The sequence below is a fragment of the Phyllostomus hastatus genome, unplaced genomic scaffold (genome assembly GCF_019186645.2).
Source record: "Phyllostomus hastatus isolate PE091 unplaced genomic scaffold, TTU_PhHast_1.1 phas_contig_210, whole genome shotgun sequence".
NCBI classification, from domain to species: Eukaryota; Metazoa; Chordata; class Mammalia; order Chiroptera; family Phyllostomidae; genus Phyllostomus; species Phyllostomus hastatus.
Window position 1 is genome coordinate 26,153,760 of NW_025333737.1, and position 25,032 is coordinate 26,178,791.

The 25,032-nt window shown below is 54.3% G+C and overlaps 2 protein-coding genes across 6 annotated transcripts in view; one reads left to right on the forward strand and one right to left on the reverse strand.

The window, feature by feature from the left end:
• The first annotated feature begins 7,034 nt into the window (after positions 1 to 7,034).
• On the forward strand, positions 7,035 to 15,151 carry TAC4 (tachykinin precursor 4). 2 transcript variants are annotated; one of them, XM_045837123.1, is made up of 5 exons: positions 7,035 to 7,335; positions 10,284 to 10,377; positions 12,225 to 12,258; positions 13,221 to 13,280; positions 14,768 to 15,151. In XM_045837123.1, exons 1-5 carry the CDS (start codon positions 7,216 to 7,218, stop codon positions 14,778 to 14,780), a joined length of 321 nt encoding a protein of 106 aa, XP_045693079.1. In that variant the 5' UTR covers positions 7,035 to 7,215; the 3' UTR covers positions 14,781 to 15,151. The 2 variants fall into 2 exon arrangements, with proteins under 2 accessions (XP_045693079.1, XP_045693078.1); XM_045837122.1 differs by having other exon boundaries at positions 7,037 to 7,335; positions 13,218 to 13,280.
• An 8,165-nt stretch (positions 15,152 to 23,316) lies between these two features.
• KAT7 (lysine acetyltransferase 7) overlaps positions 23,317 to 25,032 on the reverse strand; it is a 31,846-nt gene continuing 30,130 nt past the window's right edge. For all 4 annotated transcript variants that reach the window (XM_045836602.1, XM_045836600.1, XM_045836601.1 and 1 more), the window contains one exon: positions 23,317 to 24,960. In XM_045836602.1, the coding sequence (XP_045692558.1) occupies positions 24,859 to 24,960 (102 nt within the window). In that variant the 3' untranslated portion in view covers positions 23,317 to 24,858. The remainder of the gene's footprint in view (positions 24,961 to 25,032) is intronic.

The following is a 25,032-nucleotide window of genomic DNA, read 5'->3' on the forward strand; positions in this document are numbered from 1 at the left end:
ACCCCACCCCAGGGCAGCCTGGCCTCTGCCTACAGCCCCGCATACCCTGCGGGACCGACTGCCTCATTTCCTGCTGCCGACCCATCTCTCTCTCTCCCCCTCTTTATGTTTTATCCTCGCCTGGGGATATGTTTATTAATTTTAGAGAGAGAGGAAGACAGAGAATGAGAGAGAGAGAGAAAGAAACATCGATGGGAGAGGAAAATGTCCACCCGTTGCCTCCCGTACACGCCCCGACCAGGGACCAAACCGGAAACCTAGTACGTGCCCTGACCAGGAACCCACACCCTGTTGGCCACGCTCCAACCCACTGAGCCACCCAGCCAGGGCCCTGCTCTCTTTCTTAAAACCCCTCTCTCTCAAAGCTTTTCATATTTCTTTTCTAGTCTTTTTTTTTTTTTACCCCCAAAATGTACTGATTCTATCAGGCACATACAAAGGTATAGACAATAGTACAGCAAAACTGAATATTCACTACGCGGCCGAGAATCACATTATTACAGAGGAAATCAAAGTGACCTGTGTCTCCTCCCCATGCCCCCATAGATAAGCTCTCTCCTGAATTTATGAATTAATCATTCCCATGAGGATTTAGCCATTCACTACATGTGTATGTACCCATCTATAATATCAATGTTTTTTATGCTTTTAAAGTCTAGGTGGGTGAAATCACATTATTGCACCTCACTTGTTTTGCTCAGTATTTTGAGTGTTAACCATGCTGATGACATGTGCTCTGGTTTGTTCGTTTTCACTGCTGTGTAGTATTCCCCTGTCGCAACTGAGCTGCCCATTCTTTCGTTACCGAACGTGTGGGTTATGTCTTATCTTGTTTAAACTTGTGAAAGTAGCCCATGCACAGATTTTCTCTGTAAAAGACTCAAATAGTACAGGATATGGAGTAGTTGCTGGCATGCTCCCTTTCCCTGCTGCCCATCTCAGGAGTCACCGCTGCCGGCCGCCCATGTGCGTTCTGCCAGCACTGTTTCCAGGCGCTACAGCCTGTGTCTGTTCCCATGTGTGTGTCTTTATAAGCATCCCCTGCCCCAATGTCTGCACCTCTCCTCCCTCCTGAGGTACCCATTCTTCTCATTTCTCCTTCTCAGTCTCTCTCGCCCCAACCCCTTGTCCATCACCTGCCTCCTAAATACTGAGGCTGCTCGGGTGTGCAGCTTCAGCCCTCCTGTTCTCCATGTCCCTGGGTTACCTTGATCCCCCCTGGCTTCACCATCCAGCACGCTGACCTCCTTAAAGCTCCATGACCCTGTCCCCTGAGCTCCAAGCACCTCCTGGTCCAGCCCTTGGACAGTTGGACCTTTCACATTGTCACATTGTCCAACCTGACCCCTCATCGGCTCTCCCCCTCCTTCCTCTTCATCACCCCAGTGCACCCCTCTGTCTCCACGCCTCTGGATCTCAGACCTGCTGACACCCTTGGCAGTGACACAAAGACAGCCCTCTACTCGCTGCCCCAGGCTCCCCGTGTCACCTCTAGACTATCATCATTACCTCTAAAAGGTTTCCCAGTCTCCAGCTACCCCTCACTTCCAGCCCCTCCTCACACTCACCTTGCTGAGGGGAAGAGGGTTTGGAAACTCACGAAGGGCAAAGTTAATCCACATAACTCCCTTGTTCTAAAACCTCCAGTGACTCCAGTGTGGGTAAAACCCACACTCCCCAGCTCGGCATTCAAGCCCTTGTCTCTTCCCTCCCTAGTCCCCAGGCGGCCTGCACAGGGTCTCACTGAACTCAGCCTCCTACTGAGAGCTCCGTCGGCTCAGGTGTTCTGGACAGTGGTCAGGGGAGGGGGGACAGGAGCTAGCCCTGAGCCTCATGCCCAGCCCAGCCAGCCAAGCGACCAAACCCGTGGGAGTTCTCCGGAGTCCTCCCGACACGAGAAACACGCTGCTCTGCAGACAGTGGGGTCTGGAAGCCCCACTAGGTAGATGGAGGACGGTGCATTATAATTCTACTTCAATTAGCCGTTCACTTTCCTCCCACACTCGCTAACCAAGATCCAGGGAGAAAAGGCCGACTTTCACCACGAGCTTCTCGTGCACTAATGGATGGGTCAGACTCTGGGTGTCTTTATTGCACACAGATGCCGGGAGAAGCGAAGCACTCAGGAGAGGAACTTCCTCACCTCCACGTTTCAGGCAGGGGCAGGACTAGAACCCACATTCCCAGCAAGGGGGCCTTCACACGCCTTCCTTGGCCCTCAGGCCTGAGCATTCTGGACCCCACCTTCGAGGCCCAGCGCACTGAGCCTGGTCCAAGAGGCTCGGCTGCAGGGAGCTCCCAGTCTAACGGGGGAGACCAGCTCCTGTTTGGGGGAAACTCTCAACCTGATGGCGAAATATCAGAGAATGCCTAAAATGACTCTTTCATCTGGGCTTTCTTGTAAAATATGGGTGCGTGTTATTGTTTCATTGTATTGTAAACAGCAATAATAATGGCTACCATCTGTTAAATGCCTACAGTGTGCCGGATGCTGCCGGAAGTTCTTTTATGCATTATCTCATTTAAACACCTCAACAGCCTCTTGAAGTGGATACCTTATTATCCCTATCTTCTGCGTGCGGTAAATGAAGTTCAGAACGTCTGAGGCCACACAGAGGGTGGGGGATTGGTGGGGCCAGAATTCGAACCCAGAGTCTTACCCTTAGCCACTATGTATCTATACTTCACTGCTGTTAACTTAAATCCTTCTTGCAAAAGAATACCCTCAGCAGTGCACGCTGTCTTTCCTGGTAGAGCTTAGTTGTGAAAAGGACACACGTGGGTCTGGTGGAGAAAGGCGATGGAGAAGGGAAACAGGATGAGTAGCTTCCAGGACCCTGGGTCCAGCCAGAATGTCCTTTGGTGGCGGGGGAGGTGGGGGTGCCTGATAACAAAGGCCAGGGGAGGGACTCATTTCAATCATTCTCAGGACACAGAGAATTTCTTTCTGGATCTGGGCAATACCTTCAGATCCTGCTAAAAATACTCCGGGCATAACTGCGGGGCTAGAAATGCTAAAAGCAAGACCCAGTCATCTCTTACGACTGTGGGCAGAGACACCTGCCCACACCACCTCCGGGCACAGAGAGCGAGAGCTCTGCACACTCCGTCCACACTCTGGGTGCGAAGCCCCGCTTTCCCAAGCTCATAGTGTCCTGTTTAGGACAAGTGTCTCAAGTGCACTCGCCTCCAAGTGTGAGGAAATACAGGATTCCGTGTTTCTCTCCCAATGTTCCTGCCACGGCCCTTGGCTCCCCGCTGTTAAAACTGTTACAACGCTTGTCTGTTTCCTTCATCTCGGTTCTGGGGCAATCCCCACCATGTAAGAGTTCAGTAAATCCAGAATCACTTAAGAAATGCATGAAGATAACCTCAAAGATCCGAGGAGCAGTGCCCCTTTTCAGTGGTGTTAACCCATTGCAGCTGGAAAGGTCCAAGCACGGGGTGCAGAGACTGCCGCCCCAGTGACCCTCTCCGGGCCACGTTTATCCACCCTCCTCCCCCCCAAGGAGGCTAGCCTCACCCCGTCCTAAAGGCGCAGCGCCTCCTGACCCTCTATCCGAAGCAGAGGCCGGCTAGTCCACCCCACAGCCCTTGCCCCACCCGGATCCGCCAACTCCGAGTTCTGGGAGAGATCAGGCTTCAGGACGTTTCCACAAGGGGGCGCTGAAAGGGCGCGGAAGGACTGAAGCAGGGCCCCAGCAGCGTCACCTGGGATAGTGGAACCCAGGTTATCGGCCAAACCTCGGCTCCCTCCCCTCAAAGGTTCCTACCCAGCAGCCGAGACCTCCCGCTGGCGCCCCCTCCCTCCTGCATCCCACTCCACCTCCCCTACTTTCATCGTCCTGCCCCCGCCAGGCTCCTCTCGCTCCTGTTTGCCTTTCTCAGTCAAGGGGAAAGAGCATCCGAGTGGGAGGCACATTTGGCTGGAATCCCGACTCGGCCACTTCACAGTTGGGTGGCCTCATCCCGGGCACGCAGCCTCCTCACTCCGGCCAGGGAAAAGGGACCAGTCATCCCACCCACTTTGGGTAAAGCAGGCGCTCAGGAAACGTCAGCTTCCTGCCCGCATCCCGCCCTCGGCTCCTTGTGTTTCCCTCTTCTCTGCTCTCCCACAACTTTTAAAAAAGATCTCTCCCTCCTGCGCCCTTTCTTCTCTCGGCTGCGCAACAGCAGCCAAACCTCAGCCTTTAGCAATCCTGAGCGCCCACCCGGGACCCAAGGGCGCTCCGCCACGGCCGCGACCCACCCCGCGGTCAGACCGCTCCCCGTGCCCGCGCCCGGCCCAGCGCCGGCGGGAGCGCACCTCGCCTCGAAGGACCTCGCCCGCCCCTGGCCTAGCCCCCCCACCCCGAGTCGTACCATCCCGACCCGCGCCGCCAGCTGCCAGCCGAGCGCCCCAAGCCACCTCTTCAGGGCCGCAAGGACGGGGCGAGGCGGGGCGTGCCGGCCAGAGCAGTGCCCGGGTGGCCGAGGGCACCGGGAGGGGCGGCGGGCTCCAACGCCAAAGCTGCGAGCGCCAGTCCGACCGCAGCCCGAGGGCAATGCTGCAAATAGCCGCGGTTTCCATCCTGGGCTTTGCGTCCCTCCCGGCCTTCCGGATCTTTGGGATTTTCTCTGCCTTCTTCCCGCCCCCCCTGTCCTCTGCCCCTAAGGCCCCTGCCACCTCCCCGCTGTGCACCCACCACATCCTGTGCCTACGCGGGATGGTCCCTGCGCTGGTGGGGCTAGGAGACAGGGTCCGAGGCCCAGGGTTCATAATCACAGAAATGAAGTTGGGATTGGGTGCATACTATACCCTGTACGGAGATCTTTTTGAAATCTTCTGCACCAGCCGCTGAGGGGTGGCTCCAATTTGCAAAAGGAGAAACGGGCCCAGAGAGACTCCTTAGGTCCTAAGTCACCCGGTTCACACACACAGAATGTGATGCCCTCGCCCCTTCCCAGAGGCCCATGCTGTTGCTCTGCCTGCAGCCCGTGGTGCTTGCCCTGGCGGGCACAGGCCCCAGCGGGGGGTGGGAGGCAGCAGACGGGTGTTCTGGATGCCACCAGTTCTCAGTGTGACCTAGAGCAAGCCCACCTGCTCTAGTTTCCACATCTGTCAAATGAAGGGGGTGGAAAGCAAAACTCCGTTCCCTGTGAGGAAGAACCGTGGAAAAGCCAAAGGGGAATGTGAGGCATTAAGCGCCCTGCCTTTGGGAAGGTCCCTGGGAGGCTGCGTGCCTACCACCTGCAGCGCTGAGACAGACCCGCAGACCAGGGGAGGCTGTGTTAGAACAGGGCTCAGCCGGGGAATGTGCACGTCAGCAAATGCAGGGACTCTGCAGCCATCCGGTTGGGGACCCACCAAAGAGATTTCTGGAAGGGGAGAAGGCGGCGTGTGTGGTCGTCCTCCCTTAAACCTCCACACTTGCCCTCATTCATCTCTGCCTTCCCCTGGCCTGGACTCAGCGTGACTGCACGTTTCTTAAGGACCTACTGTGTGCCGAGTATACATGTGTGACAGCCCACTCTCGGACAGCTCACGGCACAACCAAACACCCTATGGCAGACTAGCAGGGCTAGTCTGCCTAGCCGGCCCCTCTGGGAGCAACAGAGCAAAGCGCCTTCTCGCAGGGGTGGCACCAGGCTGTGCAACCCGGAGAGCAGCGCGAGGACTGGGTTCTGCCTCCGCTCTCCGCTTTGGCGGCCACCCCTGTGCAGGACACAGCCCCACGACCTCGCACTGCAGGCTACACAGAGCTACAGGAGATACAGGTGTGAGAGAGACTTGAGAAAGCCCAGGGAAGAGGCCAGATAATTCTTACTGGAGTTAGGAATAGACACAGAACAGCTCTACTGAGGAGGTGACGATGAAGCTGGACTTTTTAGGATTGGGTGGGCATTCGCCAGGTGGAAAGGGAGTTCCAGACAGAGGCCAGCAGGCAAGGCCACAGAGCCTGAGAAATCTCAGCCTGCCTTGGGGCAGAGAGCGGCCGCAGGGCGAACTGGGAGGGGGCGTGCCCTTCCCTTGTCCCTAACTCTGTGCCAGCACTAACTGAACGCAGCTTCTCAGCGGACCAGAGGTTTCCTCTCCTGGACCGTGAGAACCTGGGGGACACAGATGGCGGCTTACTCCTCTTCGGTGGCCCAAAGCCTCTCATCCAGTGTCAGTAATGCTAACAGTAATAATAGTTAACAGGTATTAAATATTTACCATCACCCTGTGCTAAGTGCTTCACATGCATGATCTCATTTCATCCTCAGACAACTTTGGAAAGAAGTGCTATTATTAATCCCGTTTTGCAGATGAGAACTCTAAGGCTTGGAGGGGCTAAGTAATGTGCCCAAGGTCACACAGCTATTTCGGGGTGGTGCTAGGGCTGGAACGAAGTGAAGAAGGGCCTGGAGTGCCATATTAGGGAGCTTGAACTTCATGTGAGGGACACTGGGGGACGCTGGAAGTTTGTAAGCAGGGAGAGGGGTCAGCGAGGGCTTTAGGAGATCACTTTGACCACAGGGGCCCATGGCACTTGACAGGAAGCCATTTATCTGGCAAATCCCAACTCCCGCCTGTGAGGAGCCTCACTTTGCTAAGCACTATGTTATTTCTCTTAGGGTAAGCCCTGTGTCACTATGCACACTCGGGGACTCGTGATGGAGGGAACGCTGAGGAAGCAGGGCTTAGTGACAGGAAGGGGAGACAAGTGGTGGAAGCCCAGCTACTTGGAGAGGCCTCCCTTACAGGGGAGCAGAGCCCCAGGAAGGGAAGCACCATACAGTTCCCCTCCCCATTTCCAAGATGACAAGCCCAGCCACCCCGCCCCCCCCCCGGCCCCAGGCTTCCAGCCAGGAAGCTGGATGCCCCAGGTCCCGCACACTGCCCCATTGTGCACCTGCCACCAGAGGGAACGCAGCCAACGCTGAGGCCGCTGGCGCATCAGAGAGCTAAGCCCCAGGATCAAGTGCTGGGGGCGGTGGTGGAAGCGGTCTGGTCCCTCCTCTAAGCGTCCTGCTATCATTGGCCTTTCCAGCCCGGGAGGGAGGGGCGTCCAGGAAATGTCCCTCTGAGGTCAGATAAGCTGAAGGAAGAAGCAGGGTAGCTGGTAGGACCAGGAACAAGTGGAACGTCCCTCACCGACAGGGAAGGAGCCAGAGGGAACACCGGGCCTGAGGGAGGTGGCGTCTTTGGGCTGAGAGGGACTCCGGGAGGCCCCAGCACGGAGCACACCCACCATGCTGCTCTGCCGCACCCTGCTTCTCCTCGTGGGGCTGTCTGCGTGCGCCGTGGCGGGTGACGAGGAACCGGCACTCGGTGGAACTGAAGCGAGGTCTTGGCTAACCGTGACCCTGGAGGTAAATTTGGGGAAAGGCAGGGATGACCCATGGTTGACAGGGCAAAGGATCCCCTCCCTCCATGGCTGCCAGGAGAGCAGGCAGTCCACAGCAAGGCGGATTGGATGACACCTCTCTGTAGGTAGGTTCAAGGCTGTGGTTCCGGGCCCGGATGAGTTCCAAAGGGACACATGCTTATGGGAGTGACACACGCATGGAGAGGCAGAGAGAGAGAGACAGAGACAGAGACAAATATTGATTTAACGCTTATTTAACATATACGTCTTAAATGCTTCATAAACATTAACACATTGAATTCTCCTATCAACCTCACAGGGAAAGGAATCATTCACAGATAAGGAAATTTAGGCACAGAAATGTCAAGTAGTTTGTTCAAGGTTATGCACCTTAAAAGCACAATTGCACACCTTATCCGAGGTCTTATTCTATGTATCTGGATATCAGAGGACATTTCTGGGAATTTCGAAGGGGTATTTTGGGGCCCGGTCACTGCTTTGTCCTGCATGCAGAAAGTCTCACTTCCTGACAAGTGCTGGTGTGACAGCCAGTCTCCTCTACTAGACTGACCTGAGTGCTGTCTCGGAGGAGAAATCCAGAGGTTAAAGACGGAGAACCTGCATCGGGTAGGGGCGCCCAAGGTCTTGACCTTGGGGAGCTTCTACTCAGATGGGGGAGAAAGACCAACAGACCAGCGACAGCAGGGCCAGTGCCCAGGGCAAGCTTCCAGGAGGGTGGACAGAGGGACAAGGCCAAGCCTGGCTCCTCCTAGCCCCAGGATGGTGAGCACGCAGGCGCCACAAGAACACCCACAGAATGAACAGCCATTCGTGATGGGCTTCCTTCTCGGTTTGTCTAAACGGGGAAGTGTTTGCAGCTGAGAAGGTAATAGGATGGGGGGCATGGGTTCAAGCCTCAGCTCCTCCACTGACTCCACGTGACCTTGGGAAGGTCCCTGCTGCTCTCTGAGCATCAGTTTCCTCACCTGTAAAATGAGGGGGAAAGACCCTGACCCCCAGGTATGTGTCAAGCTTCACGGAGTCTGTGCCCAACATCCAGGGACCTGACCCAGGCCCGGGGTGGCCGAGCCATGCTGAAAAGCTACTGTATGCGGCCACAGGGGTACTGCTGGGCTTTCTACCTGCAAGCCCCTCACCTTGCAGCCAGGTGTACTGCTTAGTCTCCTTTTCTCTCATTTAACATCCTTCTGCCTCCCCAGTCCTGGGGCTTGGAATACAGGAACCATGAACACGAGTGGGGTGACGGGAGGAAAGGAGGCACTGATGTCATGGACCCTCTGGTCCCCTCCCTATCTCGCAGGCCCCCCTGCCTGCAGCCACCCCTGGGGAGGGCGAGTAAGGAGAGGGCTCACAGGGTCCTCCCCGAGTGAAGGGAAGGGTGTCTCCCAAGGGCCCCCTGGTGGGTGGAAGAAAGGTGAGCCCTATTTAATTTATAAGTAGTCATCCTCCCCAGCTTGTAGTTGACGGCTGCCTTTTACCAAGTGGCTTTCATGAGCTTTACAGAAATGGGTCCAAATCTCCAAAGAGACTTTTCCAGTTCCTGGCCAGGCTAGGCCACTCCAGCCCAAGACAGCTGCCCTGGCCACTGGCATCCTTGGGAGGAGACAGATGGAAGGGACTGAATGAGTCCAAGTCTTAGAAAAATAATCCACTTCTACTCCTGAAAGTCAGGACGAGAGTAGCTGTGAGAGGTTCAAGGGTTCCCTCTGCACCCCAGCAGTGTCCCTGCTGGTTCCTGGAGCTCCAGCACTGCCCCTAGGGGTGGCAGAGGGAGCCCCTGATCCCGCCCAGCGCTCAGCCCCCGGCAGGGTGTCCATCACTCTCTCCATCGCCTGTCTTCGGCCCTCCTGGAAGAGGAGACCCCACTCCCTTTGCTTCTGCCAGACTGTTCAGCGCTCTGTGTCCCGCAGGGCCGCGCTTCTGCGTCTCCCAGGCGCTGTGCCAGGCCCTGGGTACACAGAGACGTGAAACAGGTCTGATGGGCGTCACCCACTGTCACCCTCACTCGCACAGTGAGCCTCTCTTCCTCTTAGCAGGGGTCAGAGAGAGAACAAACTTCAGGCAAGGCTGATGGAGGCATGAGAACTTCAATCCACAGCCCTCGGCCCAGAACTTTGGCCGCATTCACTCAAGGATGAAAACGTGCTTGCCCAGAGTAGTGGCCTCCACCCCGGGCCATGTGCCGCGTTCCTCCCGGCAGGCCGGGGCTCTAGGGCAGGACAACTCCGGGCCACTGGGGCAATGCCAGAGGACGAGGGGAGACCAGAGCGGGGCGGGAGGGGAAGCAGTCTCACCTTGCTTACTGGGTGCCCACCCCGAGTCCATCAGCTGCCCCCTCCTTGTCTGTTCTGGAGACGCAGCAGAACCCAGGCTCTGGAGCCAGCATTCCTGGGTTTAAATCCTGGCTCTGCCACTCCCTGTGCGATCCTGGAAAATCAGTTAACTTCCATAACTCTCAGTTTCCCCATCTACAAAATGGGACTAGATCGGCATCCCTATTTCACACGGGGGTTGTGAAGAGTAAATGAAACGATGACCGCTGTGTTTGCGCCCCTGAGGCGGATGACTTGCGCCATCGCTCATGTCCTAGGTGGTGACCTCGGACGACGAGTTATTGAATCTCTCTGTGCCTTGGTGCTTTCATTTATAAAGTGGTGACAATAATAGCACTTAGTCCACGGGGTTTTAGTGAGGATTAAATGGAATTAATACGTTAAAGTGCTTAGAACAGAGCCAGGAACGTAGAAGGTGAAACGCTGGCTATTATTATTGCTGCGTGGTATTTGTAAAGTATGCAAAAGGGCCTGGCGCCAGCACAGAGCAACTGCCAGTTACTGAAACTTATTGCTCAGGCTGGCCCCGCTGCCACCGCCGCCGCTGCGTGCCAGCCTCCCTCCAGCTGTAACTCTAACGGACTCTCTGCTCTTGCAGGAAGATGTGATCCCCAGCATCCAGCTCCAGCTTCAGGAGGTGCAGAGGGGCAGAGTGAGCCAGTTCTTCGGGCTGATGGGGAAGCGGGTGGGAGGTGAGTGACAAAGGTGGGTGGGTGGGGTGCCCACGCAGGAGTGATTTTGAGTGGGTTGTCACACCAAGCAGGGGTCCTGGCTTAAATAAAGCCCAGGACTCAGAGTCCGTTACTCCAGGCCAGTAGGGGTCGCTCCAGGGATGGGGTGGAGCAGAGTGTCCATCTAAATTATCCTCCAAACCGGGACACTTTGGGGAGTGTTCATTGTGCCAGGTAAACCTGGGCTGTCTCTGGCACACGGGGAGTAGAGTGGCCCTAAGGGGAAGGGCAGATGCTTTGCACCTGCTGGTGTCTGCGCACCTTCAATGCTATGGATGAATTCGAAGAGCGGCGGTGGAGCTACGGGCCAGCATCCAGGTGTGAGCAAAGCCACAGGCCAGGTTCCTAATTCTGCTTGTTTGGAATAGAATTGTTCAAATGAACCTGTGTTCCCTGAGGGGACCCTCAATGCAGGAGTCATGTCCTAGGGGGCCAAGGATAAAATAGTCCGGACAGAGAGCGGTTTTCTCTTTCTTGTCAACATCGCATGTATTTTAAGTGGTGTTGGCGAGGGTGTGAAGGGCCTGGCACTGTCGTGCCCTGTCTGTTGGCGGGCATATTGACAATGGCCATCAAAGTAGGACATGAGCATCCTTCTGACCGAGTCTCACTGCGGGGATCTCCCCAGTGGAAGTTCGTGAGCCCTGAGGCAGTTGGACCAGAGTGCTCACTGACACGGCTTGTCTGTAATGGCAAGAATTGAGAAATGACATGAAAGTCACCAGTAGGGGGACAGTCAAATATGTTAGGCACATCCATCAAAAAGGATGAGGCAGGTGTGTGGAGAAACACAGAAAGATCTCCGAGATTCTGCTTCGGTAGAAAAAGCAAGTCATATAACAGTGTGTACGACGTGGGCCCACTTGTTGTTTTTGTTTTTGTTTTTAAGATTTTATTTTATTTATTTTTTTTTTTAGAGAGGGAAGGGAGGGAGAGAGAGAGAGAGAGAGAAACATCAATGTGCGGTTACTGGGGGCCATGGCCTGCAACCCAGGTATGTGGCCTGACTGAGAATCAAACCTGCAACATTTTGGTTCACAGCCTGCGCTCAATCCACTGAGCTATGCCAGCCAGGGCTCTGGTTTTTTTTTTTTGTTGTTGTTGTTGTTGTTTTTTAATGGCATACAAATATACACTCGCACAGGGAAAGTTCTAGAGAGATAACCACCAGACCGTCCATAGTGATTACATCAAGGATAGAAAGCAGGGGTGAGAGAGAGAAAGTGAAGGGGGGACTTTCATGTTTACTGTACAAGCCTTTACATCACTTGATTCTTTTTATAGTGGGTAGTATGCAAAGACCGCTTTTATAATTAAAAATATACATGTAAAAATAGAGAAAGGCAACTTGTGACCATACACTTTTGGCCGTCGTGTCCTCCTCAAGAACGTGACTTTGGGACCAGGCCATTGCAGAGTTCTCTTCCCAATCCCACACCAGGGAAGCAGGGCACAGGCATGGGAGAGGCCTGCTTATTGAGCACCTAGTAGGCTCACATGTGATTAAACTCCACAACCACAGCCTCTTCACCATGAGCGAGAAAACTGAGGTTCTGACAGGGTAAGTGCTTTTCAAGGCTGCCCAACCGGTGCGGGGGGGCCAGGGGCCAGTGCCTTCCCCTCCCCCACACTGCCTCCTAGCAGGAGCAGCTGCGTGGCTCAGCCATGGGTGGACAGTGGGGAGTGGCTGGAGCTCCACCGAAGACCCATCGCAGGCACTGAGCCCCGGGATAGCCAGGAGCCCCTCCCACTGCACCCAGCCCCGGGGAAGCGGTGCAGTCCTCATTCCTTCTTTTTCCCTCCCCCAGGGGTGCCTCCTATCCAGCCAGCAAGAACAAACGGGTACGTGTTGTCCAGACCTTGCCCTCAGCATGCTTTCCCAGGAGGGCCCAGTTGTCCGAGCCTCGAATAAGTCGGGGCAGTGGGGGGAGGAGCCCCGGCCAGGGGCACACGCGCCAGGCTGGCATTACCGAGGGTGGGGCCCGTGCTTGGCTTCCTGGTTGTTTCCTCAGAGGGGAGGCCTGTGCATGCCCAGGGTGTAGGTGCGGGGATAAGAAAGAAACGGGATGAATCCAGTTCTGCCAAAGATTCAGAATCACCTTGGCTAATTTTTACCTAAAGCCTGCAACTGGAAAAACGAATCAATCCATTTCCCACCTTGCAGCCTCAAAGATCTTAAACGTGCACATCTGAGCAGCCAGTAACCTGCCAAAAATCCCTTGGTGAAAAGGGAAAAAGAAAACCAGCCAAGACTTACCCGCCCTCTGCCTCCCCTCCCCCCACCACTACTCTCAAACCAACGCCCTGAGGACTCGCCCCACCCTCCAGGGCTGCCCTCTCTGACGTGGCTTGAGCCCCATCTCTCCTTCCCTGACCACCCGCCCTGCCCAGATGGAGCTGGTCTCCATGGGCATAATGCTGTCCCTGCCACACCACACTGTCCCACTGGGTCACTAGGCTGGGGGCTCTAGAGTGGAGACCCTCCACGGTCAAGTAGCAGGTCTGCCCTCTCCTCTGTATCCACAACACGCAGCAGTTTCTGTAAGAGGTGCCCAGCGGGTATCTGGGGAAAGAAGGGCAGAAGAGAGGGAGAAAGGAGGAGAAAGGAGAAGGAATCAATGAATGAGTCAGGGAGGGAGTGAACCAATCCATGCTTTCTCCTCAGCTCACAGTGATTGAGAAATGACTCCATCTAGGAGGCCCCAGCCCCTGCCCCATCCCTGCCCTTCGTGGTTCCCCACAAAGACAGCCTCCCACTGCTGCGCTTTGTCCTCCTCCTCTCTCTCTTCTCTCTTCACCAGCAGGGCATCAGCGAGGACAGATGGGCCAGGACCTCCCAGGCAGGAGAGGACCATCCACGGAAGGTAAGCGAGTCTCTAGTGGACTGACTGCAAGGGCGTCCTGAGAAGGTGACATATACTTTGCTCTCGGCCTCAGCAGTGGGGGCTCGACAGCTGGACAGACAGAGCAGGCTCCCCACAAGCTAGGCTGAGGCCCTGCAGGAGAGAGCAGCTGAGGTACAGGGAGGAGTCCCTTCGACGCTGCAGGCCTGACACAGCTGTAGCCCTGATGCTGCGCCCTCTCTGCCAGCACACCCGGGTGCCCTCTGCCCCCCAGCTCTCAGGGCCAGCTGGAGCCACAGAGAATGATGCGGTTTCCCAGACCCTGGAGCACCCCCCTTCTCCCTCACTAGTCGTTGCTCATTAGAAAGTCATGCCTTCAGTCTTAACATATTTTCTGTCTTCAGCAATCGGACCTAAGTGCAAATCACCCTCAGAGGGGAAGCACCCTAAGCAGCTATCAACTAAAACCATGCCCCAGATAGGTCAAGGGTATGCATGATAAAGGAGCAGGCATGCAAGTAGGTAAGGGAGTCAGCCTGGGGGAGTGACCAAACGCTCAAGGCAGCCCTGGGCAGCGTGGCTCAGCTGGCTGGAGTGTAGTCCCATAACCGGACACGTCGTGGGTTCCATCCCTGGTCAGGGCACATGCTTAGGTTGCGGGTTGCGTTCCTGGTCTGGGTACATACGAGAGGCAGCCGATCAATGTTTTTTTCTCACATCAATGTTTCGCTCCATCCCTCTCTCCTTCCCTCCCCACCTCACTAAGATCAGTAAGCATGTCCTCAAGTGAGGATTTAAAAAAAGCTCAAGCCAGCCCACACAGGACAAAGGGCAGAGGGCATCCTAACCGGTCAGAGACCCTGAGCTCCAGTGCGCCTTTGCTAAGGCCCGGCCTCTTCCCCAGGAGCTGCAGACTCTGGGCCCCTCTCTCCCTTCCCAGCAGAACACCTACTCCTTCCACCATAGGCTCTTGGGAACAAAGACGGGGGTCCTCTATTTTCCCCTAAGACTTTTTCCCTAAGTGTTTGTTTGAGTCATTCTATTTAAGGACCATGGAAGTCACCCCAATACCAACGCAGAAATGAAGGTCCCTCATGCAGAGTGTGGGCAGGAGTGTTAAGTCACTTTGCAGGGATGGAAAGCAACTTGCCCAGAGTCACACAGTGAGCAGATAACAGAGCCAGGACTACAAGCTGTGTCTCCTGTCTCCTTGTCCAAGGCACTTTCTATGTCCCCAGGCTGGCCTTTGGGATTTTAAAAGCTGGATTGCCACTCCCCCTCCTTCAGATAGGATAACTCCGCCCATACTCTGGAGGACTAACCACCACCTAACGGAATACAGGGCAGATGGGCCTGTAATTTGATCACCCTAGAAATCTGTAGCCCGAGAAATGGGAGTCAGGGGGATGGAGGGCCTAAGGTGGAGGGACTTGGGAAGGCCTCCAAGCGTGGAGGGGCCAGGCAAGACTCCCCAGACCACCACCGACCACGTACAAAACTCTTCCCAGGCAGAGAGGGTGAGGAGCACAGGTCGGAGTGAGAGCCCCTATCGCATGCTGCCCGGAGGATGAAGCCCCTTCTCCACACCTGGACGTCACAGCTGACCAGCGGGCCAGGCCAGCTCGTGTGTGTGTGTGTGTGTGTCCTGTGTGCAACGCTGGCACGTCCCACCAGGCTCGCCGTGAGCTCAGTGGGGTTCCTTCCTGGACTCTCGGTCTCAAGCAGCGGTCACGCAGAACGTGCACTGTTGTCTCGGTCTCAAGCTGGAGCCACCTTGTCTCCCTCTGCACTCAGAGCTCTTACTTGACTGCATGGCAGCATGGAGTCTCACCCCCTTCTCTATCTCCTGTGCCCAGAACATAGTAGGGGCTCAATAAACAAATGAACAGTCATGGCTTCTCCGTTACCGGGCAGGGAGCAGGAATGGCCTGGGCTATGCACCCTGCCCAACAGCTTGTCACTCCAGCAGGCCAGAAGGCCTTTCCTAGAATTGCACAGGGCAATATTAAACAGCCCTGGTCCCTACCCTTGGGAGGGGAAATAGGTTTGCAACACAGGTAAGGACAACAGCCCCAGCCTGAACATAGCCACCTTCTCCCTACTCACTCTCCCGATCTCAAGGACCCAAATCCATGTGTCTTCTGACCTGGAGAAGAACTGGGTCCCAGGTCCCTCACCTTGTATAAGACAACCGTTAGGACACAGGCCATCAGTCAGCCCCTGAGCGTCCGGAAGAGCTCCAGAGGAATGAAACACTTCCCCCTCAAGGAGCCCCCCCGCCCGATGGGGAGACCACTGTGCCTGCCCCAGTGGTTCACAGGCGAGACACAGAGGACCCCAGGATGCTTAGAAGGGGGCACATCACCCAAAATAAAGTCCTAGAGGGCAAACTTCAGTAACAAACATCAAGATGTTGAAAGGAATGAGTTGGGTGCTTTGTGGGTTCAGCAGTAAAGGAGATTAGTTGTTTCACTAGGCTGCATAACATTGACCTTTTCTGTATCTGTCTCCAAAAAGAAGGTAATAGGTTATAAGGTTTTGGGGGCATCTGATTCCTGGGGGGAAGGGAGTATGGCACTAAGCTGTTTCAAAGGAAGGGAACATGGGAAAGAAGGAGGCATTGGCCGAGAGAGCAGGCCTTTCGGGTGGTGCCAAGGGTGTTCACAAGCAGAAGCCGCGAAGGAGGCCAAATGGGGCCAGCACAACCAGCAAGGTTCTTCTGTTCGACCTGCAGTGAAATGGTCTGTCTTAAGGCTGTCCACCGTAAGCCCCAAATAAACCCCGAGCCTCTTTCCTCCAGTCTCACAGTGTGCCCTTGTCCCGTGAGAAATACGGTAAGCGGGAACCGCACTGCAGAATTGCCCATCGCTCCCGACCTCCTGCCCCACCAGGCAGCCCACTGTCTTCTCCCGCTCACCCCACCCTGTGCTGTGGTCAGTGCCAGGAGGTGGTTCACTGATGACCCAGCTGTGGTCAGTGCCAGGAGGTGGTTCACTGATGACCCAGCTTGAAGGATCAGCAAGAGGGTTAAAGATTTTATTCCTCTGTTTGAAGTTTGGGATGTTTAGGAAAAACTAAATTCACCAGTTATTTAGTGAGTTTCATCCAAGCGCCGGCACTTCGCCGGAAATCCGGGTGGGGCTGGGAGTATGAAACGGGAGACTAGAATTTGCCCTAACAACTTTCTAGGGCCTTTGGATGGACTCGCTCTGGGCAAAGGCGACGCCCTGCTCTCCACTCATCTTCCTCAAACCCACCGTGTTCGCTCAAGCTTCTGGTTCCCGCCCATGCCATTCTCTTCCCATCCTGGTGAATTCTCCCTCAAGGTCAATGTCTCTGGACCGCTTTCCCAGCCCAGGCACTAAACATTGGCTCCCCCCTCTGAGTTTCTGAAACACTTTGCAATCTCTCATTATAGCACTTTCTGTGATGCTGTTGTAATGCTTTATCTCTTCAAGTGCGTGGAACACGTCCTCCTTATCTTTACCCCAGCGCCAACAGTAGTGTCTGGTGCCTCATACTGTTTTGACAAAGCACTTCCACTCCTGTCCTCAGGGCGCCACAAAGGAGCCAAACTTAACACAAGTAACTGAAATAAGCAATAGAAGCCATTGGTCATGGAACGCATGCCCCGTAGTTCTCAAATATATCCAAACACTTAACCCTGACCCCTGCCTCGAAGCTCCTCCTGTCATGGGCATCTCTATAAATGGCACCTCTATGCACCCAGCCGCCCAAGCCAGGAGCCTGGGAGTTACCTCTACTCCCCATTCCCCGCACTTAACGCCTCCCCTGGCTGTTGGTTCTTCCAAAGCCTATCTCGAATTCATCTTGCCACCTTCACTACCACTGTCAATGCAAGCTTTCGTCACCCCTCGCAACAGCCTCCTGACAGACCTCCTTGCTTCCATCTCACCGCCAGACCCACCCTAATCTGCTCTCCATCCAGAACAGGACCTTCTCAAGTGGGGAATTAGATCACGTCCATTCTAGCCCCTACTGGCTACTGTGTGCACGGTTTCCTAGGACAGACCCGACAACCTTGCCCAGGCCTCCAAGGCCCTGTGCTCTGGTCCTTCCCCCCGCAGCTGCCTCACTCACCCATCCCCAGACTTTCTCTCAGGTGCCCGCGCACGCCGCACGCCTGCCCGCCTGCCCGCCTGCCCGCCTGCCTCGGGGTCTCCCCTCAGGCTCTCCTGCCTGAACCCTGCCCTAGCCCTTCCAGGTCCCGGGATAACGGCCTTCCTCGCAGGGCTTCCTTAATAACCAAGCTTTCCCTTCAGTGGTGGGACCTTGTCCTTTCCCATTCATAGCACTGACCGCAACCAGACATCCTACATACTCGTGTCACCCAGGAGATCAAAAGCTCTGCATCTTTCGGGCACCGCTAACCATCCAGTTTCCAAGTGCTCCATGATAAAAATATCTACACATCAGCCAGTTGTCTCTTTGAGACAACTGACCTTCATAATTACTATCCTCACTCTATAGATGCTTGAAGGTATGGGAGAAATGGCAGGGCCAGGATTTCAGCCCAGGTGCCTTCACTCCAAACACACCCAGCCCCTACCCTACTTGCTCAGTCTATGCCATAACCGTACGTGCAAGTCCCAGGTGGAACTGTAAGGCTTCATCAGGAATTCCTTTCCAGCTGGGCCTACTTGAATGAATAGGTAGGAAAGAAAGTTACAAATGTCTGCTGCACCTCCCCACCCCACCCCCACCCTGCCTGGGCATACTGGTTTCTCAAGAGGCTCCTCTCAGATCAAATCACTCCAGGAGACCTTGCGTTCTCCTTCATGGAAATGGCAAGAGGAAGGTTTGGAAAGACCCCGAAGTCAAGACACACGCCGATATCCAACTTAAACTCGGTGTTTTCCAAGCGCCCCTTGTGCTTTGTGTTTGAGGGGACGCACTCGGGGGAGCGCGGCGGTGGAAGGCTTCCCAGTGGACACAGCAGAGGGGCAGAGACCCATCTAGCTGCCCAGGGAAGCTGTGCGCAGGGGCGATGAGAGGAAGCTGTGTAGACTCAGTCTGCTCACGGAGACTGGAAAGCCAGAACGTGAACTTAACCCAATGAGCGACAGGCAGTCATGTCCAATTCTTTTTTTCCCCCTCAATCCCCTCTCGAGGACATTTTTTCATGGCTTTTAGAGAGGAAGGGAGAGGGATCGATCGGCCACCTTCTCACAGGGCCCCAACCAGGGGATCAAACCTCGACTTGGGATGATGTGTCTTGACCAGGAATCAAACTCATGACCTTTTGGTCCACGGGACAATATTCCAACCGAGCCACACTGGCCAGGCCCATGTCCACTCTTGAGTAGGAAGGTGATGAGCCATGTCTCAAGAGCAGGGTGGTCACTTTCCCTTATCCACTTCCATAAGGAGGTAGCCAAGAATTATCTAAGGCCAGGCAGGGAGCTCAGAAGCAATTTGACTGACAAGCTGAGATATTCTGAATGAAGTGGCTCTGAGGGTGCCAGTATTTGGAATATGAATAGTGTCCCTTGCCTGGGCACCTCTGGCTTCTAATCACAGGCAAGTGTTAACAGGCCAGAGTGAGCACCGGCCCTTTGGTTCCAACAGGGCTGGTCCTTCCCTTACCCACTGCCTCCTAAAGCAGCACTGCTCACAGTTCTCTAGGGCGCAGGCCCCCCTGGCTGCTCCTTTTGCTTCACGAGCTGTCTAGCAGCAGGGCCCACGTGGGAGGCCACACTCGGCTGGCACGTGCAGTCTTGGTGCTGTTGGCTGCAGCACCTCCATTCTCCTACACGGGGTTTCTCCCCTATACGGTCCCTCACAAAAGATACTCATAACTTGGTTTCCAAGAGCAAAAGTAGAAACTTCCAAAATATTACTTTGCCACATTTAATTAATTAGTCAAAAGTCCAGCCCACACTCGAGATGATCTACCAAGAGCATAGGTTTCTAATAACTTTGGAATAAATATGAAGTGAGTTATTCCCAGAAACAAACACCCAGTTAAGCCCTGGCTGGTATAGCTCAGTGGACTGAGTATGGGCTGCCAAACAAGGGGTTGCTGGTTCAATTCCCAGTCAGGGCATATGCTTGGGTTGCAGGCCAAGTCCCCAGTTCGGGGCACACAAGAGGCAACCACGCATTGATGTTTCTCTCCCTTTCTTTCTTTCTCCCTCTCTTCCCTTCTCTCTAAAAATAAATAAAATGTAAAAAAACAAAACACCCAGTTAAGAAAGACTGGCTTCTTGGAATGAACACGACGTGGTGTCAAGAACAGAGGTGTTTCTCTCTCACAGAGAACATCTGAGAGGGTACCGGAGCCATAGTTGTGCAATAGCACGCTATTTTCTCCACGTGCGGGCACAAACCTACCCCCCACCCCCACCCCACAGCAGGGGCAGCGTGACCTGTATCTGCAGGGACCACTCAGGGCAGAAGGCCAACTGCCATGCCAGCAGCGGGGGCATCGCTCACCAGCGGGCAGTCCTTTCTTCCCCGCTCAGCAACCTTTATTGGCATTTTATTGAAGATACCACAAAGGAAGTGGCCAATTACACTGCCCCCAACGGTAGGAAACGGTCTGGAGGAGAGGCTGTCGTACAAGTTTGCAGCAAGAAGTGCCGATGTAAAACCAGTGGAGATCCGATTCTGTGATTCCATGATTCCAACGCATAGCTGAAGGTAGTTTCTAAAATTCTAGAATTCCTGGCACTTGGTTTCTTCTCACCAACAGGCAAACCCCCTGAAGTGTTTTGTGCACCTGTGAGGCCATGAAGGAAACGTGTTGAGAGCCAGCGAGCCAGGCTTCTCCCTAGCTATCATGCCCCCCACTTGCGGGAGGTTATTTGAGCCTGCGCACACCAAGGACTGGCCGAGGGCCCTGCCGTGCGTGAAGGTAGGCAGGACGTGGATTCTCAAACCAGGGCCTCTGATTTCTTCACCTCAGTCCAGGAATGGATTTCAAGGGCTCAATGTTTCAAGTACACGCAAATGTGCACATTCTGTGCATTTAAAAGAAGACCCAATACTTAAGATTCTTGAAAGCAAGGATCACTGCTGAGCTTTGCTGCTTGATCTTAGCACCTGTCATAACCTGTTTTTTTTAAAAGACTTTATTTAGAGGGAGGGAGAGGGAGAGGGGGGGAGAAACATCAATGTGTGGTTGTCTCTCACACACTCCCTACTGGGGACCTGGCCTGCAACTCAGGCACGTGCCCTGACAGGGAACTGAACCAGTGACCCTTTGGTTTGCAGGCCGGCACTGAGCCACACCAGCCAGGGCCCTGTGTGTGTGGGGGGGGGCCGGGGGGGGGGGCTCCGCCTGCAGGGCGCCCCCAGCCACCACGGGTGAGAGTAAGTCTACCAAGACACGATCTGCTTGGGGAGGAAAGGAGGCCGCTCTCTCACAGGAGAAGGGCCAAGAGCCTTTTCCTCAAGGGCTTTCATTGGGTTCATTTACACAGGAACTCAAGGTAAAGCTCATTAATCATAGGCGGGAAGTAAGGATCAAATAACAAGGAACTCTGAGGGCCTATTTTGAGTCAGGGTCAGATAGCTAAAGAGCTGTAAAAAACTTTGAGGAACAAATTTACTTCTTGCTTGGACCCTTATCAGTTAATTGAGAGCATTCTAAACAAAGCAGGTTAGGGCGGTTCCCAACAGGGCCCAAGTTTCTTGAATGTCATTTGACTTATCAATTGCTCTTCAAAGGAAGACAGGGACGTTTACAGCTACCCTGGAAGTCGCTAGTACAATATGCATCCAAAAAGGCCTTTTCCGTTCGCTGCATACTCCTGTAGGAAGTGTGTGCTGTAGGCCGTGGTCTGGTTTTCTACACTGGCTTTTCACATGTAGTCCCAACCTTGATCGGAACTGGCTTCACATGAACTCCAATTGAGGGCACTCCTAACCCTAGCCAGGTGACCCGCCCAGAACTACAGGGACAAACCAAAGCTGAGGACCAGTCAAAAGCATCATCTTGCTATATACAGGGCACGCCATATTGTCAAAAACGACTCATGACTCATCACTCCCTGGTGAGAGTGGGAAAACGGGCACAGGGGCCATTGGGTGACTCGCAGCAGCACTGTCGAGTGGGGAATCGGGGACCAGAGAAGCAAGGGCTCTCGTTCTGCCCCTACATCTCAGCAGCAAGGCCTCAGAGCCTCAAATCTTCCTACGTGGAAAAGGATGCGATACCCACCTTAGCCCTGGCCGGGGGGCTCCGTTGGTTAGAGCGTCCGTCCCAACACAGGCCAAGGCTGTGGACTCGATCACCAGTCAGGGCACATACAGGAAGCAACCAATGAGTGCATAAGTGAAACAAACGGATGTTTCTCCCTTCGCCCTCTAAAAAATTAATTTTTAAAAACTGCCCACCTTACAGCGGCGGTGTGGTGAGGACTGGAGGGTATCGTGCCGTGACAGGACAGTGCTGACCTTATTCCTGAATCAGCAGCAGAGCCAGAATGAGGCACAGCTTCTGCTTCCTCATTTAGGTGTCTGGCCCCCGACTGCTGCTTAGAGTGTCAACCAAAGTCAGGTCTTTTGTCTGGAAGTTTTCACCCGTTTCAATATTTGCCTTGCAGTGGAAGCCACTAGAAGAAGCATGGGAGCCTGTAGGTACAGCAAGGGGATCTAACTAGGAGAGATGATTCATCCCTGGAGAATCAAGAAAGCTGAGAAAACAAATGGTAGGGGCGAGGGTGGGGCTTTCAACTGAGACCAGAATGAGATTGCTGGCATCATTGCTGACTGTGTCACCCGGGGTTCCAGGTTTCCTTCTGCAAAACGGCTGGCAGGGAGGTCACATGGGGCAGCATGAAGGTAGCCAGCACTGTGCTGAAAGCACCCAGCACACGGCAGGGCTTGGGCTCGCTCCCTCCCCCAGGCATGAAGTGCTTTCATTCGGAGGGTTTCAGGAGTCAGACCCAGGAGTAACTGCAGGCTTCTCTTCCAACAAAGGAGCCCAAGCAGCCGAGCTTACTTGTGCAGGTAAAGTAAGGGTTGGAGGGGAGACGTCTTACTGAAAAGTTGAGAGTGTACCCCCCTGGTCCTGTATCTGTGATTTAAACCAGAGAAATCTTCCTTTTACAGTAAATACCTCCTTGATTTACATCGTTTGAAGGTGATTAGATGCCACTGTTTAACTCCTCTGTATCGATTAGCCTATGGAGGCTGGTCTTGCTAAACATCACTGAAAACCACAGACCCCACTGATGACGTTAAGTGGGAACTCACCGTGTTCTTAGGTGAAGGGAGGACGGGTGGCAATCTGTAGAGGTTGAGGACCTAGATATGCACAAATCTTTAAGTGCCTTGACCTCCCAGCATTCCATTCTCACGGTCCATTGTTACCCACTTCAAGGTTTCCAAAACATGAGGGCCTAATTCCCTTTGATGCAAACATCCAGAACAGGGAGCGCTGGGCACACATCATTCTAAGGTCAACGCTAAGGGGCTTTTTACAAACTTGCTTTTCTTCATATCAGCCCCTAAGCCCTGCGAGTGACATCCAGGATTCTATCCTTGCAAAGAAGGGGGTGCCCGCAGAGATACACCTCCTTTCCGTTCTAGAGATGTGCCCGACCTCCCTTTCCTGGCACTGGGCAAGTGCTGCGGGAAACATACAGCTCCTCTCAGAAATGATGCAACCGTAGAGGCAGCGATCCTGAGAGGCGATACAGCTTGCCACTGGCTCCTGAGCTCAGAGATAAGAAGGGATAGACCTGTTTTCACCTTCCCACAAGTATCAATTGTACCCCACCTACTCTAACTTCCTGCTGGTTGGTTCCTTTGCCCTTGAAATCAGAGAATGAACTCAATGAAAGAGTGAATAATACTGACTAGCTCTTGTGGAACCAAAGCGAGGAAGAATGTATTCCACCACCTAGACAAACCCAGAGTAAACACACCCTCTACAGACGGCCTGCATCCGAGAAACAAACTCCCAGCCACAGACGGCATCCCTCAGCAGACAGCTTACAGCGAGGGGAAAGGAACCCGAGCGCACTGCCTACTAGCAGGCAGGTCAGCCGCGCCGTTTGCACAACAAACGAGAACTCCTGAGACAGACTTGAGCAGAGAACATGCTTTATTGAGGAGTAGATACAGAACAGCACATTCTACCACGTGTGGGGAAGGGTCAGCTTCTGTAAAAGGCCTTCACCCCTTAAGAAAACCCCCAGTGAAGTCGCTTTTGGGTAAGTTTTAAGTGACGCTAAAACTGGCAGGGTGCTGCCACCGAACATGCTTAAAACGAGCTCCCCCACCCCACGGGAGTGTGAGTAGTGTACAGAGACGACGAGAGAAAGGCACAAATGACCAGAGTCGGGACTGTGGCGAGGGCTCCACGTGAAGACAGCAGTGGTGGAGGCGACCAAGTCGGGAAGGGCGACATGTCATACATCAAAAGCTGCCCCGGGATAGCAGGTTATAAAGGGCTGGAGCAAAATCAGAGGGAGCATCTCTTCTTTCACTGAAATACCAAAAACAGGAGACCAGAGGACAGGGGCCGTGGCAAACCCCACAGAGGGAATGGATGGAGGCGGAGCTCTTGGAAGGGCACACACACGTCGGCCCTGGAGGGAGGAGGGCGAGGCACTGCTGAAAAGAGAAGGGGCTGAGACACTTCTCAATCAGCTTCCACTTCTCCGAGGGTGCCGGATGAAATCAGTGCAACTTCCGTGGAAGCACGGGTGTGCGGGGTCAGGCTGGTACTGGTGAAAAGGGCTGCGCAGTTAACGAACCGGTTAACGTGCAGCATGAAAGGGAGAACTAACTGAAATTATCTGGCACCTGCAAACAGAAAGGGGCAGGAAGCAAGGTGGGAAGAAGACATTTACTACCGGGCGCTTTCTGGTGAGGTAAAAAGTGTTCATTCCCTTCCACCAGGACATGGCCCACTGCCCTCCGGTGAACTCGGCACAGAATACAGAATCACCGCCTCCTACTTCTCTCTGTCTCATTCAGAGAGATGACGTGCCGTTACCGAGACTGATCCCAGGGTGGGACTTCCGAAACGTGTGGCTCTGGTCAGCCTGACACTGGTCAAAACAGGTCTTTCCATTAAAATGGAGGAAAATATTTAAAGTGAGATGAGACCCAAAGGGAAGAGACCCCCCCGCCCCCGCCCCGGTGCACACACACACAGAAATGTTACCTCTTCCCTGCCCATCCAAAAAACACATGTCAGGAATAATTGGAAAGGTCCCGGTAGTGGCAACTATATTTGGAGGTCTGGTGACGAGGCGGCAGAAGCACTATGACAGGGTTCAGAAGACACCACACAACCTCATGGGGCAAGAGGACAGGAGGAGAGAAGCGGCGACCGGACAGGTACGGTGCACACAGAACACCGGGGGCCAGTGCTGCGGGGGACCTGCACTCCGGTCGAACATAGATCCCATCCGGGCAACCTCACTGAGGCCGAAACAACAGTTCCTCAGAACCAGCGTCTGCAGTGTGCATGAAGGTCGGAGCCAGGACAGTCCTGAGGGGGTGGCCTTCCCAAAGGACACTGTACTTGCCAATCACAGGAGCAACAGAAATGACAGGCAGATCCCTAGGGTACGGATTCCTACTGCTGGGGTTCGCTGGCTCAGAGTAACAGGTCACTTTAAGTGCCCTTGGGAGGGGTCCATTTTAAACAGCTGGGATCCATGGTTTTGTTGGAGTTGGATCTCTTGGCCTCTTTGGCTATCCACTCGTCAATCAGGTCCTAGAGGAGGAAAGTGGGGAAGCTGTTACACACATTCCACTAAAATGGCTTTCTAGATGAATTCCAAAATGA

Coding starts and splice junctions, on each gene's coding strand:
- TAC4 (XM_045837122.1), top strand. CDS start 7,216: ATGCTGCTCTGCCGCACCCTGCTTCTCCTCGTGGGGCTGTCTGCGTGC. Junction 10,378..12,224: donor GATGGGGAAGCGGGTGGGAG/GTGAGTGACAAA, acceptor TCCCTCCCCCAG/GGGTGCCTCCTATCCAGCCA. Junction 12,259..13,217: donor CAGCCAGCAAGAACAAACGG/GTACGTGTTGTC, acceptor TCTCTTCACCAG/CAGGGCATCAGCGAGGACAG.